Genomic DNA, 14,953 nt, shown 5'->3' with positions numbered 1-14,953 from the left:
ATTTACTTTTTAATTAATTTGGTTTTATGGTGCAACAACGCAGTTTAGGTCATATTGAGCCGAAACAGGGAAGATGTTTTCGGCTAACCTCAGGTGTTACAAACTTTAAAGCAACACCAGGGGTCAAAACCATCTCATCTGCTGGAGCTTAGAGATGCATAGACTCTAGTAATTCAAAACCCAATTAGTCGCCTGTTACAATCACACAGGTTTAAACAGTGGCTTTAATTCTGATGCCTCAACCCAAAAGGGTAACCCCTTAGCCACAAGGGGTGATTACATGTACAAGTAATATTTCAAGTTTAGTGAAATCATTTTTGGTGCTTTGATAAAATATCTATTTTCTATATACAGTCCATTTACTATCCATAAGATTCAATTAAGTTTGCAATAATTTTCCCCATATTTATTTTCTTTATATGTTCATTACATGTCTAACAATGTGTTTGCCATAACATTTGTTCAAAGACAACCTCTTCAGTTTTGCTTGAGAAAGTGAGATGGGGACATTTTTAAAGGGGTCTAAGTTTATAATGGTGAGATAATGTAACAACATACATGTCCTTACTGAATGAAGAAAACCAAAGATGGAAAAAGCAATTTATAACTTTTTGGCCTTTATTTTTACTGGAAATAAGGGAGGTAATCCAAATGAAGGAAAGAGATTGTTTTTGGACAGAATTGTTTCCCTTGCTTTTAAGTCTAAATAAACATATCTTTTATATTGGTTTTAATACTTGCACAACCCTACAGTTTTACTTCATTTCACCAATTCAGAAGTTGAAAGTTAATTGATTATTTACGTTTAGTGTAATTGGGATATTTGTCACAGTGGTTGTCTTGTGTTTACACCCGTATTATTGTTTACTAACAAAAAATGTTGCTTTGTGTCCCTTTTTAAGAATTTGTAACAAAATAGTTTTCTTTCAACAGCTTTAATCAGCAAAAAAAATTCCATCTATAAAGACCATTTGTTAGAATTAACAAAACATTTTTAATGTGGTTTTTGAGTACTTTTCCAAAAATGAACTCTTCCTTTTAAAATGGGGAACAGTCCATGTTACAAGATTTAATTACTTCACCATAGTTTCAAAGGAGCTTTACTAAGATCCAAAAAGCCTGAAAATCGTAAAATTTTAAAATTCAGATCATAAAATGGAAAACTTGGTTACTTGAAAAAATAAAATAAAAAAAGTTACTTGGAATTAAATTGAAAAGCAATATCTAGAGTAATTTTTAGCCTGAATTTGAGTTAAAAGTGTTAAACAATATTTTTTTTGGTCAAGACCTACGTGAAATGGTATGAAAACCTTGAAAAACTATCTCACAGAAGTTTCTTTGATCAGAAATAAGTTAATGATGTTAAATGTGTCCATGCAAATGTACACTGATATTAATATCTGACTGTAAACATTATTTCTTTACACAGGTGGTCTTTATAGACAAGTTTTACTATAATGTAAAAAAATCACAATTAACTGCACATATTTTTAACACTTTGCTCTTTCTATTACTTTGTTTCTTGTTTTCTAACTAACTAAAGTTCTGCTGCAAATCCCTCATATTGCAATATCTCTGCAAATCTTTTAAATTGCAAAAACTCTACAAATATTTTATGTTGCAATATCTCTGCAGATCTTTCATATTGCAATATCTCTGCAGATCTTTCATATTGCAATATCTCTGCAAAATGTTAATATTGCAATACCTCTATAAATCTTTCACATTGCAATATCTTGGAATCTTATCTATTGCAATACCTCTGTGAATCTTTTTATTTTCCAATACTTTTGCAATTCTTTCATTATCATCTTTCATATTGCAATATCCCTGCCAAATGGTTCTATTGTAATACCCTTACAAATCTGTCATACTGCAATATCTGCAAAACCTTTTATATTGCAATACCTTTGCAATTCTTTCAGTTACAACATCTCTGCAAATATTTCATATTGTAATATCTCTGCAAATCCTTTTATATTGCAATATATGTGAAAATCTTTCATTTTATACACTATACACGTATGTTCCTATTTATCTATATAACCAAGAGCTTTTATCTAGCTTCTCAACTTTATGATATCTGCATGGCATGCTGTTCAGAAATTTGAAAAATTTTGAAGTTTATTTTTATTTCTACAAGTTGAAATCTTCACATAAGGTTATTGTAAGTTTTATAACAGTAGCTGATACTTATATGTAAGTATATTTTCTATTCTATAAATACTGTGTTAATCACACAGTAAAAATATAAGATAAATACTGAAAAATTATTCATTTATTGCATATAACATGTAAATTTTTTCTTGAATTGTGAATATATTTAATTTTCTTTACAACCTTAAAGTACATTTTCCACAAAGTTGATTTTCTTGAAATATTTTGGTTCATCTGGAGGCATGCAGCTTTAAGGAAATAAAATATGTATTTCAAGAATAAAAAAGGATAGTTCATATTTTTTGGCATAAAGTCTGATTTTGTTTTTGTGAATTCTTTCTGTGGCAATTTTTTTCTGCCCTATAAGCATGAGTCTAGGGGTAAAATAACAACAGGCTTCTGTAGATCTATTTCTTCTTTAATTTTTGTTCTGCTAAATCATGAGTTAAAATCTGTTCAAATTTGTGTAACAGTGAAATACTGGAGGAAGATTTGTACGCCAAGGTTGAGAAGAAACATTGGGCTGAGGAACAAGAAAAATTAAGGAAAGAAAAAGGTAAATGTTATGTTTTAATTTGTGTATCTCTTCTGATTTTACGTTGTTCAAAAAAAAAAAGTTTTTTAAAACTTTTCTTCTGGGGGAATTGTTTATACAGTCAGCCCCGTTTCACTTTTTTTAAAAAATTTTTTTACACTTCATTTTTTTTTAAAGGCACCCCTTAAAACCCTAGAAATGGAAACCACTAAAAAAATATTTTTTGTAGAAGCAGCCCTTAAAAAGTTTAGGGTAATGTTTAAATTTTTGGGCATAAGTTGCATAAAGTAATTTGTGACATAAGAAGCATAAAGTTATTTGTATCATAAGTAGCATAATGTTATTTGTGAAATAAGTAGCATAAAGTTATTTGTGACATAAGTAGCATAATATTATTTGTGACATAAGTAGCATACTGATATTTGTGACATAAGTAGCATAATGTTATTTATGACATAAGTAGCATGTTATTTGTGACATAAGTAGCATAATGTTATTTTTGACATTAGTAGCATAATGTTATTTTTTTTAGTAATATTTTGACTTCCATACAAAATACTAAATCACTTTATTTGTACTAATAACCAAAAAGGCAAAAGAATCAAAAGATAATTTAGATATGTGGTTTGAAAACTGTTACAGGGCACAAAAAACAAAAGCTTAATATTATTTATAAAGCTTATTTGGCCTTTAACATGTAACATTTATCATAGCTGGTCAATTTTAAGAAATATCTTTTTCTGAAGTTATTATTGTAAAATGATTTTATGTAATTATTTTTATCTCTTGAATCATTATTTACTTGAAGCGCATGATTCTGGGACAAAATTGTAGGTCAACAACAAAAACCCATAACTCTAGCATTGATTTCTACTGAATTGCATTATGATTGAATTATACCTATTGTTAAACTGAAAAATTCTAAGGTAGAGGTTTGGATGCCAGTTCAAGTTGAACAACTATTAAAGGTTTTCTTTTGAAAGAGACCACACATGCTGTGGGGGGTCAAAACTACTATAAAAAAAATACATTCCTTAAGTGTGGAATTTTCAAAGATAATTTCGTGTTATGAATTTATGTTTGATTACAATATGCAAAATTTCTTTAGTTGTTTTACTTTTTTGTGACATGTATGGTCATTATTTTACTATCAATCCCTTAGTATATTGTATACATTGTACTAGTACAATCATGTATTGTGTGCCAAACATTTTAATTTTAATATACAAGTACCAGTAATAGATTTGTTTTTTGACTGTTATAGCTGAAGAGGCTGTGAGAGAACAGCTTCGTCAACAGAAGAAACTGGAGGAGGAGCAACAGGAGAGGGAGGAGCAAGAGAGAAGGTGGGAGGAGCAAGAGAGAAGGAGGCGGGAGGAAGAAGAAAGAATGAGAGAAGGTAAATTGTCAAAGATTGGTCAAGAGTTTAAGATAGCTTTAGTTTGTTGGATCATTCTGAGGGTTGAATCCTTTACCCTTTGGCTGCTGGTGGAAACTAATTTTACCTTTGGAACCAATGCAGATCAAGATAAGTCGGGACATCAGGTGCCCCTGGGGCCGAGTTATAAAAATGCTGCTCACACATGCTCCTCACCACTGTTGGTTCGAAACCTGTCAGGGACTTTGGATTCTTACATTTGAGAAAGCTATTCAATTTGCTTATGGAAGATTTATGGTTCTACATTTGAGTGCCCACTCATTCCTGAAATAATGCACTAAGTACCACCTGAGGTCTTCCTTCTCCAGTAAAGCTGGAAAGTCACTGTATGACCTTAAAAATGTCGGAATCACTGAATTTTAAACAAAACAAACAAGGGTATATACAGTTGGCTACTCAATTTTGTTAGTTTTATATAGCAATCCCGCAAACTTTTAAATCCTTAATTCATTGTACACCCAGTACACAAATTCAGATTGGTAAGTGTTAAAATACTGACAGAATGATTTTGTTACAAAATTTTCTGTGGTTCTTTTTTAACAGAGGAACATATGCGTGAATTAGAGGAGCTTAGAATACAAGAAGAGGAAAAACATAGGGCTGAACAGAGAAAGAATGAGGAAAAAAGAAAGAAAGAAGAGGCTGTAAGAAAACAAAAGGAGTTGGAAGAAAGGAAAAGACAAGAAATTGCTGCAAAGAAACAACAGGTATATTTTTTTTTAATTTCATAATTTTGTTGTGAATAATAAATATTATATGTACATGCAAACTGCAAAATTATGGAATATAATAGAGATATTATAGTAGACCTTGATCTGGAAATAGAGATTTCACTCAGATGAATTTTACTGGACAAGGATCTCATGAGGGGTGGTAGTGTAGGGTCTCATGAGGGGTGGTAGTGTAGGGTCTCATGAGGGGTGGTAGTGTAGGATCTCATGAGGGGTGGTAGTGTAGGGTCTCATGAGGGGTGGTAGTGTAGGGTCTCATGAGGGGTGGTAGTGTAGGGTCTCATGAGGGGTGGTAGTGTAGGGTCTCATGAGGGGTGGTAGTGTAGGGTCTCATGAGGGGTGGTAGTATAGGATATCTCATGAGGAGTGGTAGTGTAGGATCTCATGAGGAGTGGTAGTATAGGATATCTCATGAGGAGTGGTAGTGTAGGATATCTTATGAGGAGTGGTAGTGTATAGGATATCTCATCAGGAGTGGTAGTGTAGGATCTCATGAGGGTGGTAGTATAGGATATCTCATGAGGAGTGGTAGTGTAGGATATCTTATGAGGAGTGGTAGTATAGGATATCTCATGAGGAATGGTAGTATAGGATATCTCATCAGGTGTGGTAGTATAGGATATCTCATGAGGAGTGGTAGTATAGGATATCTCATGAGGAATGGTAGTATAGGATATCTCATCAGGAGTGGTAGTATAGGATATCTCATGAGGAGTGGTAGGATAGGATATCTCATGAGGAGTGGTAGTGTAGGATATCTCATGAGGAGTGGTAGTGTAGGATCTCACAAGGGGTATTCATGTAGGATCTCATGAGGGGTGGTAGTATAGGATTTTATTAGGGGTTGTAGCATAGGATCTCACAAGGGGTGGTAGCTTAGGATCTCATAAAGGGTTGATAATGCTGAGAGTAATCTCTTCTAGTAAAACCCATGAGAGCCAAATACTAGTAATAGATCAATGCTTGGCTAATATTTTTTATCTATCTCTGTTTTTTTGGACCAGAGCCAGTTAGAAGTACCAACTTTCATATTGTTTTTGCCCAATTAAATTGTTACATTGTTACTTTGTTCCAAAACATGTATTTTTGTGGGTTTTAAATGTTCTTTTCTTTTAGATATTAATTCCTGAGAATGTTGAAACAGCTTATTACAACAATATTGTAAAATTTATATGTTTGAAGTTATACATTTTCATCTAAACTATTAAAATTAGGTAGAGCTATTGTACACATCCTGGTGTCGGCATCGTACTTTGGTTAAGTTTTTGCTTAAAAGTTGATATCTCCAAAACTACTGAAGAAAATCGGTTGAAACTTCACACACTTATTTGAGAGCGTAATAGGAGGTCACTGTCCAAGGCCCATAACTCTAACATGGATTTTGAAAGAATTATAGCCTTTTCTGTATCTAAAAAAATTCTACATTATCCAGGCTCTTGTTTTTCTATCAAGCACTGAGAATAGTTAAGCACGCTGTCCTACAGTCAGCTTTTGTGTATACAATATGTAACAAAGTAAATCTAGCAGTTGATTATGATGATGATTAAAATCTATATGTAATCAAATTTTATGTGTATTTTTGTTTTGGAAAACTGTTTCAGTCAGTTGTTAATGTATGTTGATGAAGTTTTAATCTTGCTCTCTCATCAGTATTCCACCCATTGTGCCTTGTCAAATAATCAGATATCCCTTAATATATATATATAAAAAACACCTGTGTCAGTTGAACACCTTTTACCTATTGTGCTGTCAAGGTTAACTCAGTGTTGATAAATGCTTGCTAAATGTAGGTGTTCAAAAACACAGGCTTTGATCATAGATTCCAGCACTAATAAGTGTTGAAAATTGAGTACTGCTCAAGCCAGTGCTAGGTGACGTGAGGGATGTTGCACTTTTTCATTATCCCTCATGTCCCGAGGGTTTGATGTGAAATGGTTGTAACTCATATTAAATAAAGGAGTAACGACCTTTTCACACCAAGCTGTCATATTGACTGTATTTGTTGCCGTCAGAGTAACTTCCCTTTGAACTATATACACCATTTGTAATCAGGGGAGGTGACTCAATCAAACCAAGTCTACAATTTTAATGTCTTAATTTTTGCTTTTTTTAATGATTTTCCGGGGTTCACTTTTTTCCAGATATTTTATACAAGTATACCAAACTAAATAACTGAAAATGATTACTGATTCACCTCCGATATATAAACATAGGTTCCCATGGCAAAGAAACGCCGAGAGAAAGAAAAAGATTTTTATCGTCAAGTTCAGTATCATAAAAACCAGCTATCTGATGACAGTTTAGAAAATTATTTAACATTGAGCCAAAGTGATTCAAAAGATAGTGAACTGAATTTAGTGGTAAATTTATCAAAATACATGTATCACGTTTTTGTTTTAAATTTTTTGTTCTAGAGCACATTCAATTTTGTGGGTTTTTTAATTCAATTTTGTGTCCTTGGTTCTGTTTTAAAATCAATTGTTTTAATTTTGATCACCCACTTTATAGTCAAGAGAATGATTATCTTTTTGTGATTTTAAAGTTACGATATTGTATACAAGTTTCAAATGGAAATCAAACAATAATGTTATATGTATGAATAGAAGTAATACAAAAGATAAAACATACATTGAAGAGGGTTAATTTTTGTTTTTTCAGAATACACAATATACATGGGAAACTTGTTAGGTATATTTACAAATGTGTGTCATAATAACTAACTATACTAATTCTACTGATTATAACATGTGTGTTGCATACTATAAAAACAAAAATCATAAGAATAGAAAATATACATGCATTGTTTTTAGCTCACCTGTCACAAAGTGACAGGGTGAGCTTTCGTGATCACTTTTCGTCCGGTGTCCATCCGTCCTTCGTCCGTCCGTAAACTTTTACTTTAAATGACATCTCCTCATAAACCACTAAACCAATTTCATCCAAACTTCACAGGAATGTTCCTTTAGTGGTCACCTTTAAAAATTGTTCAAAGAATTTAATTCCATGCAGAACTCTGGTTGCCATGGCAACCGAAAGAAAAAACTTTAAATATCTTCTTTTAAAAAACCCAAAGAGCTAGAGCTTAGATATTTGGCATGAAACATTTTCTTATGAGTGTCTACAAAGTTTGTTCAAATAAATGCCCTGGGGTCAAAATTGGCCCCGCCCCAGGGGTTCATTGATTCAGGGGTTCATTCATGTCAGCAAATAGGGCCATCTTAGCCAAATTATTATCTACAAGGGCAGATGATTTTATCTAACACCCACCCAGCATATATATAAATTTGCCTTGATGTTTGAACAGTCCACTAGTATTTAAAAGGGTTTCAAAATGAAAAAAAAAAATAGGAACTGAACACTTATTGTAGTGTGCCCTCTATGAATTAATATCTTTTATATGATTATATTTGGTAGTTTGGTAAACTATTCAGAGATAGGGTAAGAAAATTCACATTTTGTACAAAATGCTAAAAAAAATAACCGTATGCAGTCCACCAGCTTGATTCCTTTTCATTGTATAGAAAAAATAATAATATGTGCTCTTAGTTTTGTACTGTACCTAACAAATTGAGAATGAGGCAAAAAATTCCATAAAGAAATTTCAAGTTTGAAAATTGGAGAAAATGGTAACCAGTCTTGATCTCTAGCATCTGATTGGTTCATTCTTGTTGCAGATTCGAAATTAACCAATAGTATTGCAATATTTCCAGACTGGTTCCCCAACTTCTGTATTTCCCTAAAATGAAATACTTTAATTGTTATAATAATATCATATTTTTCCACCATGTCTTTACCTTTGATTTCTTACCAATAATTTTTATTATGCACACACAATTGCAGAGCACTTTTCATTATTATATGTTACTTTTAATAGTTAAGACTTTAAATGATTCCTGTTTAAGCACTATTTTAGTTATTAAGTATAGACATTTTTTTTTTCTTTTAACGATAAAAATTTAGAATATCTTAATTAGTACTATAATAATTTCTATGTAAATTTAAATATTTCAACTACATGTGTTCATTATATTCTTAATGCTTACAAGCAAAGAGTTAATTTAGAATAGTGTCAAGTTTTTTGGCTTTATGTTTTTTTCAATCAAAAGTTACAAATTAACTCTCATTTATTTGCGGATGACCCTTGTAGCATGTAACATAGAAGAAATGCTGTAAAACTCACATCTTTCAATGTTATTGGTCTATTAATTAAATTATTCATAGAGAATTTTTTGTTTTTGTTTTCCAGTCAGCAGTATTGGCAGGCAGATCCGGACCGTCAAACTCCATGAAACCAACACTTCTAGGTGCTGCACCTGGTGCTCAGGTAGATAAAAACATAAATAATAACATCTTAACTTCATGCTATAATTTACCCTTTGTAATATGTATAAGTTTTAATGGGTACTTAAAGCTGATAGTCTTCTCAAGAAAAGCTGATTTCAATCTCAGCCCTTACCATCCTTAGTAAATATGAGCCGCGTCACGACAAAACCAACATGGTGTGTTTGCGACCAGCATGGATCCAAACCAGCCTGTGCATCCGCGCAGTCTGATCAGGATCCATGCTGTTTGTTTACCAACTCTATTACAAGTAGAGAAACTGATAGCGAACAGCATGGATCCTGATCAGACTGTGCGGATGCGCAGGCTGGTCTGGATCCATGCTGGTCGCAAACCCACTATGTTGGTTTTGTCGTGACGCGGCTCATATATTAAATGGACTCGTCCATCTTGCAATCTGGACAAACCCATTTATCATTTTTAGGGAAGATGTCAAAATATGTACTGTATTGAAAACTCTATATCAAAGACTATTCTTATATTTATTTACATTAGTATTGACAGAGGTCATGCTATAATGCATGTACAATCTAAAGTGTCTGTCTGTATAAAAGGTGTCAGAGAGAGTTCTTAGATTGTGCATATTTAATTAAGAAGGCGGAGCTAATCTCTAAGTACTAACAATACTACAATGACCAACAGTGCAGACTATGATCAGACAGTATGGATGTGCTGGCTGATCTTGGTCTGCACTTTTAGCATGGGTAGTTTATAAGCATTCAACACCAGCAGACATAGGGTTAATTCACTTCTTGCACATGTAAAATTGTGTAAGAAAATTAAAAAGGAGGTCCTTTTAGAGAAATTTTGATGGAAAAGATCATGATCTTTGCTGACCCGGATTAATTTCATTTACGTGATGTTTGTAGTTCTTTGTAGAAAAAGCAGTTTGGTTCTGGTATATATACCTAAATAGGTTACTAGTCTCAGGTTTACAACTCAAATACTGATATTGACACTTAAAGAAGCAAACGGAAATGGGAGAGTGGGCCTTGTGGTTAAGAATTGCCAGCCTCTCAGCCTTGAGGTTGTGGGTTCAAACTCTACAGAGAGCAAGACTATGTTTTCTCATAAGAATAAATATGTACTGGTTAGTTTCAGAATTGATACTCTAGTTAAACAATTTAGCGTCACACAAGTAAAGCTTAAGTTTAAAGTTAAACTAAATGTATTGAAAATTTTATCTTGAGCAGCTACATTTCTTATTTGTAACTGTATAATGTCAACATATTTTCTTCCAGACATCATTTGGCAGTAGCGGGAACACCAAAGAGGTTGAAGTGATACTGGAGGATGGCACCCCACTAGACATAGAATTAGAGGGAGGAACTGGCTCCCCTCTGGGAGGGAAAATTGTCATATGCGAGGTTTACCCTGGAGGTTCTGTTGATAAATCGGGTAAGTTTTACAAGTATTGTTGTGTTGTAAATTATAGGTTTATAGATGTTGTTTAAACATATATTCTTGTTTCTGGATAGATATTATTACTTGAGAACTATTAAAGGGACTCCACTGAGGGTTTTTTGACATGATGGACTAGAATTTTTTTTGTCGATTTATTAACCAATTGAGGTATGTCTTGACTACTTGTGCGCATATATTCAGGTCATAATCATTTGTATTGTACATGATGAACCAAAAAAATAAAAAGCGTTCTTAAAATGAGCCGCGTCATAACAAAACCAACGTTATGCGTTTGCGACCAGCATGAATCCAGACCAGCCTGCGCATCCGCGCAGTCTGATCAGGATCCATGCTGTTCGCTATCAGTATCTCTACTTGAAAAAGGGATTTGTAAGCGAACAGTATGGATCCTGATCAGACTGCGCAGCTGAACAGGCTGGTCTGGATCCGTGCTGGTCGCAAACGCATTATGCTGGTTTTGTAGTGACTTGGCTCAAATGATTTTCACTTCTTATTTGGCTGAGAATCCCACAAAACAAGAGGGCCATGATGGCCCTAATATCGCTCACCTGAATATAAATACTCTCCATGACAAGGAACAAGTAATATTGTAAACTATAAACAAAAGCAGATATAAAATCTAATATCACAAAGTTCATATTCGTGTCTGTAATAGTGCACATGTAAAAACATTACTGGTTTCTTTTGCTAATGAGCTTGACTGACTGTTAAGATTATGCAACTCGGACTGATACCTTACACATGTTTTTCCATCGGAAAACCTGGTTATTAGATAGAGGTATGTCGGCGGGCGGGCGATTGGGCGGGCAACTCCTCCTACGTTTTTCAATGGATTTTGACCAAAATTTCACAGAAGCTTTGTCATCAAGTGACCTGGTGCATATTGTGGGGGTTTTGTGATTGGATAATATTTGACCTAATTATGGCCCTTTGTTTTTTTTTCCAATATAGGATATATAGTGAACAATTTCTTCTGTGCCCAACTGTTCCTACATTTTTCAATGGATTTTGACCAAACTTTCACAGAAGCTTTGTCATCAAGTGACCTGGCGCATATTGTCGGGGTTTTGTGATTGGATAATATTTGACCTAATTATGGCCCTTTGTTTTTTTTTTCCAATATAGGATATATAGTGAACAATTTTCTGTGAACAATTCCTCATACATTTCTCAACGGAATTTGACCAAACTTTCACAGAGGCTTTGTCATCAAGTGCCTTGGGGCATATTTTCAGGGTTTTGTGATTGTATAATATTTGACCTAATAATGGCCCTTTGTTTTTTTCCTTATACAGATTATATATAGTGAACAATTTTTATCATGCGCAACTTCTCCTACATTTCTCAACAGATTTTGACCAAACTTTCACAGAAGCTTTGTTATCAAGTGCCCTGGCACACATTATCAGGGTTTTGTGATTAGATAATATTTGACCTAATTATGGCCCTTTGTTTTTTTTTCCTTTTACAGAATATATAGTGGAAAAATTCTTCTGTGCTGAACTCCTACATTTCTCAACGGATTTTGTTCAAACTTTCTCAGTAGCTTTGCCATCCAGTGCCCTGGCGCATATTGTTGGGTTTTTTTTATTGAATAATTTTTTATTTAATTATGGCCCTTTGTTTTTTTCCTTATACAGAATATAATTATAGAGAACACTTCCTCTGTGGCAATTCCTCCTACATTATTCATGTTTTACATTGCACATAGTTACATTGTTTGTAACTTGTACATGTTGTATTTGTATTTCCAATACAACATATTTATCTACAATGGTGATAATTGAAAACCTGGTTTCATGGCATTGCCATGTTTCTTGTTTCCATCTGCAATACCGACCGACATGCCCAAACATTCTTTCCAGGTTTTTTTACAGGCAAATTTGGAATGAAATTTTAGACAAACATCGGTTTCTTTTTCAATTTTGTATAATACTAATAATGAGATTATCCCAAACTGGTGAAATATTAAATACATTGACTCCAGCAAAATCCAATGCATATATATAGGCATGTAGCCTATGTTAAGCCCTTTACCTCATTTAGACGTGTTTGATGGCTTTTTACACCCCCCCCCTGTTTGGAGGCCTCAAACAGTGTAAATTACACAATATCCTCATGAAGTAAAGGGTTAATACAATAGTACTATGCTAAATATACTGCAATTATTTGTAAAGATGATTGGGTTAAGGAAGATTTATAAATTTATCATTTATTATGCTCCCTGAAAACATTTGGGTAAGCATATAGTCGCCGGGTTGTCCGTCAGTCCGTATGTACGTCCCGAATTTTTATCCGGCCCATAACTTCGTGAATTGAAGTTGGATTTTACAAGTATTTCACAGCAATGATCACCATATTGAGACGATGTGTGGCACGCAACAATTGGGTCGCTACCTTGATGGTCAAGGTCACAGTCACATCATGACCTTGCAGCAAAATCGTGTTCAGCCCAGAACTACTTATTTGAAGTCGTATTTTACAACTATTTCACAGAAATGATCACCATCTTGAGATGATGTGTCGTGTGAAAATTTGGGTGGCTACCTTGTTTTTACACTTTGAACTTTGTCTGTGACATAACTCTGACACTACAAGAGGTATACCTTCCTGTGTCCAAAACCTATTTGGGGAGCATCACCCGGTTCAATCGGCTCTTGTTAGATAAATATTTTCTTCATATCTTAATTTACCATAAATTAAAAAAATATTATAATTAAAAAATCTTATTTATTTTCTTGTTATGAATGCAAAACTTTGTACTCTTTGTACTTTGATAATTGCAGCCCACTTCTAGGATTTCATTTAGTCAATATATGAGCCGCGTCACAACAAAACTAACATAGTACGTTTGTGTCCAGCATGAATCCAGACCAGCCTGCGCATCTGCGCAGTCTGATCAGGATTCATGCTGTTCGCTTACAAACCCTATAACAAGTAGAGAAACTGATAGCAAACAGCATGGATCCTGATCAGACTGCGCGGATGCGCATGTTAGTCTGGATTCATGCTGGTCGCAAACACACTATATTGGTTTTGTCGTAACTCGGCTCATATTTGCAGACTACACAGAAAAGGTTGGACAATATCTCTTTGACATTGCTTACTACTGGTACTTGCTTATATTCAAAATGAAAAAGGTCTGCAAAAACTGCTATGAAATTTTTAATGAATGTGAGAAAGGTGTTAAATTTCAGGCCAATATTCCAGTTAATAAGTAAAGTTAAGGACCAAAACGAAAGTATGGTACTGCTGGAAAATTAGGTACCTATAACTGTGTTTTGTCAAAGTTGGGTACAGATTCGTATCTAATTTGTAAATAAATTGACTTTTGTATTGGAAAATATATTTTCAAAAGATAAAATAAAAGTACATAAATATTTTAACTTGCATAATTTCTAAAATCTAAATTTAAAGAGGTGATTTTGTACTCTTTCCTATATTTGTATAAGTCTTCCTTTGATAATGAGGTCTAATTAGGACTTTCAATGGACAAGCCCTCACATAAGTCGCATAAGAAATAGCAAAAAATACTCATAGCCAATCAAAGCCAATAAATTGAATTCTGACAAATAAATAATTTTGATATTGCAACAGCTCCTTTTTAAATGTGTCCTAAATACAACAACAAAAGATTAATATATACATGTATGAAGATTAAGTTAGTTTTTTAACAGTTGAATATTTTCTTTGTGTTTTATTGATTTAAATGTAAAACCAGCCGTATGTAAACACTTTATATACCTTAAAGTTTAACAATTTAGTATTGAATATGAATAAACTTTAGATAATGTTTCACCAGATAAAGTTACACTGTGTGCAAAGAGGTATAAAGGCACCTTTGATAAGTTAAACCCAAAGTAGGTCAAATCATTTAGACATAATTTAGCAATAGAGAGGATTTATATCAATGAAAAAAATATTATGTAGAAATTGATATTTTTCCAGGAGTACAATGTAGAAGATTCGTAAGGCTTTCAGTTATCTTAATTATAGAGTACATCAATGTTTAAATTTAAAATAACTGTGAAAGAAATAGAGACAATTTATTTTATCGATTTTACAATGTAAATAGATCAACTAACAAACGTAGTCAGGGAAAAAGACAAAATGGCTACAGGTCGACAAATTGATACAGATATTCTTTCGGATGAAATATTTGATGTATTATGTTCAATGTGTAGAAATGAAGGCAGGAACACTGAAGGTGAAAAATACTGTGTAGATTGTCACGATTATTTCTGTGTTAGTTGTGTCAAAGTTCACAGTAAAGTGCCTTTATGTGCTGGTCACAAAGTATTGGATAAATCTCAAGTTAAGTCAGGA

The 14,953-nt window shown here is 33.3% G+C and overlaps 1 protein-coding gene across 6 annotated transcripts in view; it reads left to right on the top strand.

The window, feature by feature from the left end:
* Positions 1–14,953, top strand: part of LOC132727447 (harmonin-like) — a 77,845-nt gene that overhangs the window by 26,354 nt on the left and 36,538 nt on the right. For 4 of the 6 annotated variants that reach the window (XM_060712973.1, XM_060712971.1, XM_060712972.1 and 1 more), the window contains exons 13-18: positions 2,631–2,713; positions 3,957–4,091; positions 4,674–4,837; positions 7,075–7,221; positions 9,108–9,185; positions 10,444–10,600. In XM_060712973.1, coding sequence (XP_060568956.1) covers positions 2,631–2,713; positions 3,957–4,091; positions 4,674–4,837; positions 7,075–7,221; positions 9,108–9,185; positions 10,444–10,600 — 764 coding nt within the window. Of the gene's footprint in view, positions 1–2,630; positions 2,714–3,956; positions 4,092–4,673; positions 4,838–7,074; positions 7,222–8,275; positions 8,300–9,107; positions 9,186–10,443; positions 10,601–14,953 lie in introns of all 6 variants that reach the window. The other 2 variants (XM_060712975.1, XM_060712976.1) reach the window with 2 other exon arrangements.

Source organism: Ruditapes philippinarum, unplaced genomic scaffold (assembly GCF_026571515.1).
Source record: "Ruditapes philippinarum isolate M1 unplaced genomic scaffold, ASM2657151v2 ctg1053_1_1_1_1, whole genome shotgun sequence".
Classification (NCBI taxonomy): domain Eukaryota; kingdom Metazoa; phylum Mollusca; class Bivalvia; order Venerida; family Veneridae; genus Ruditapes; species Ruditapes philippinarum.
The sequence above is the reverse complement of the archived record's forward strand: the minus strand, read 5'-3'. Positions and strand labels throughout refer to the sequence as shown.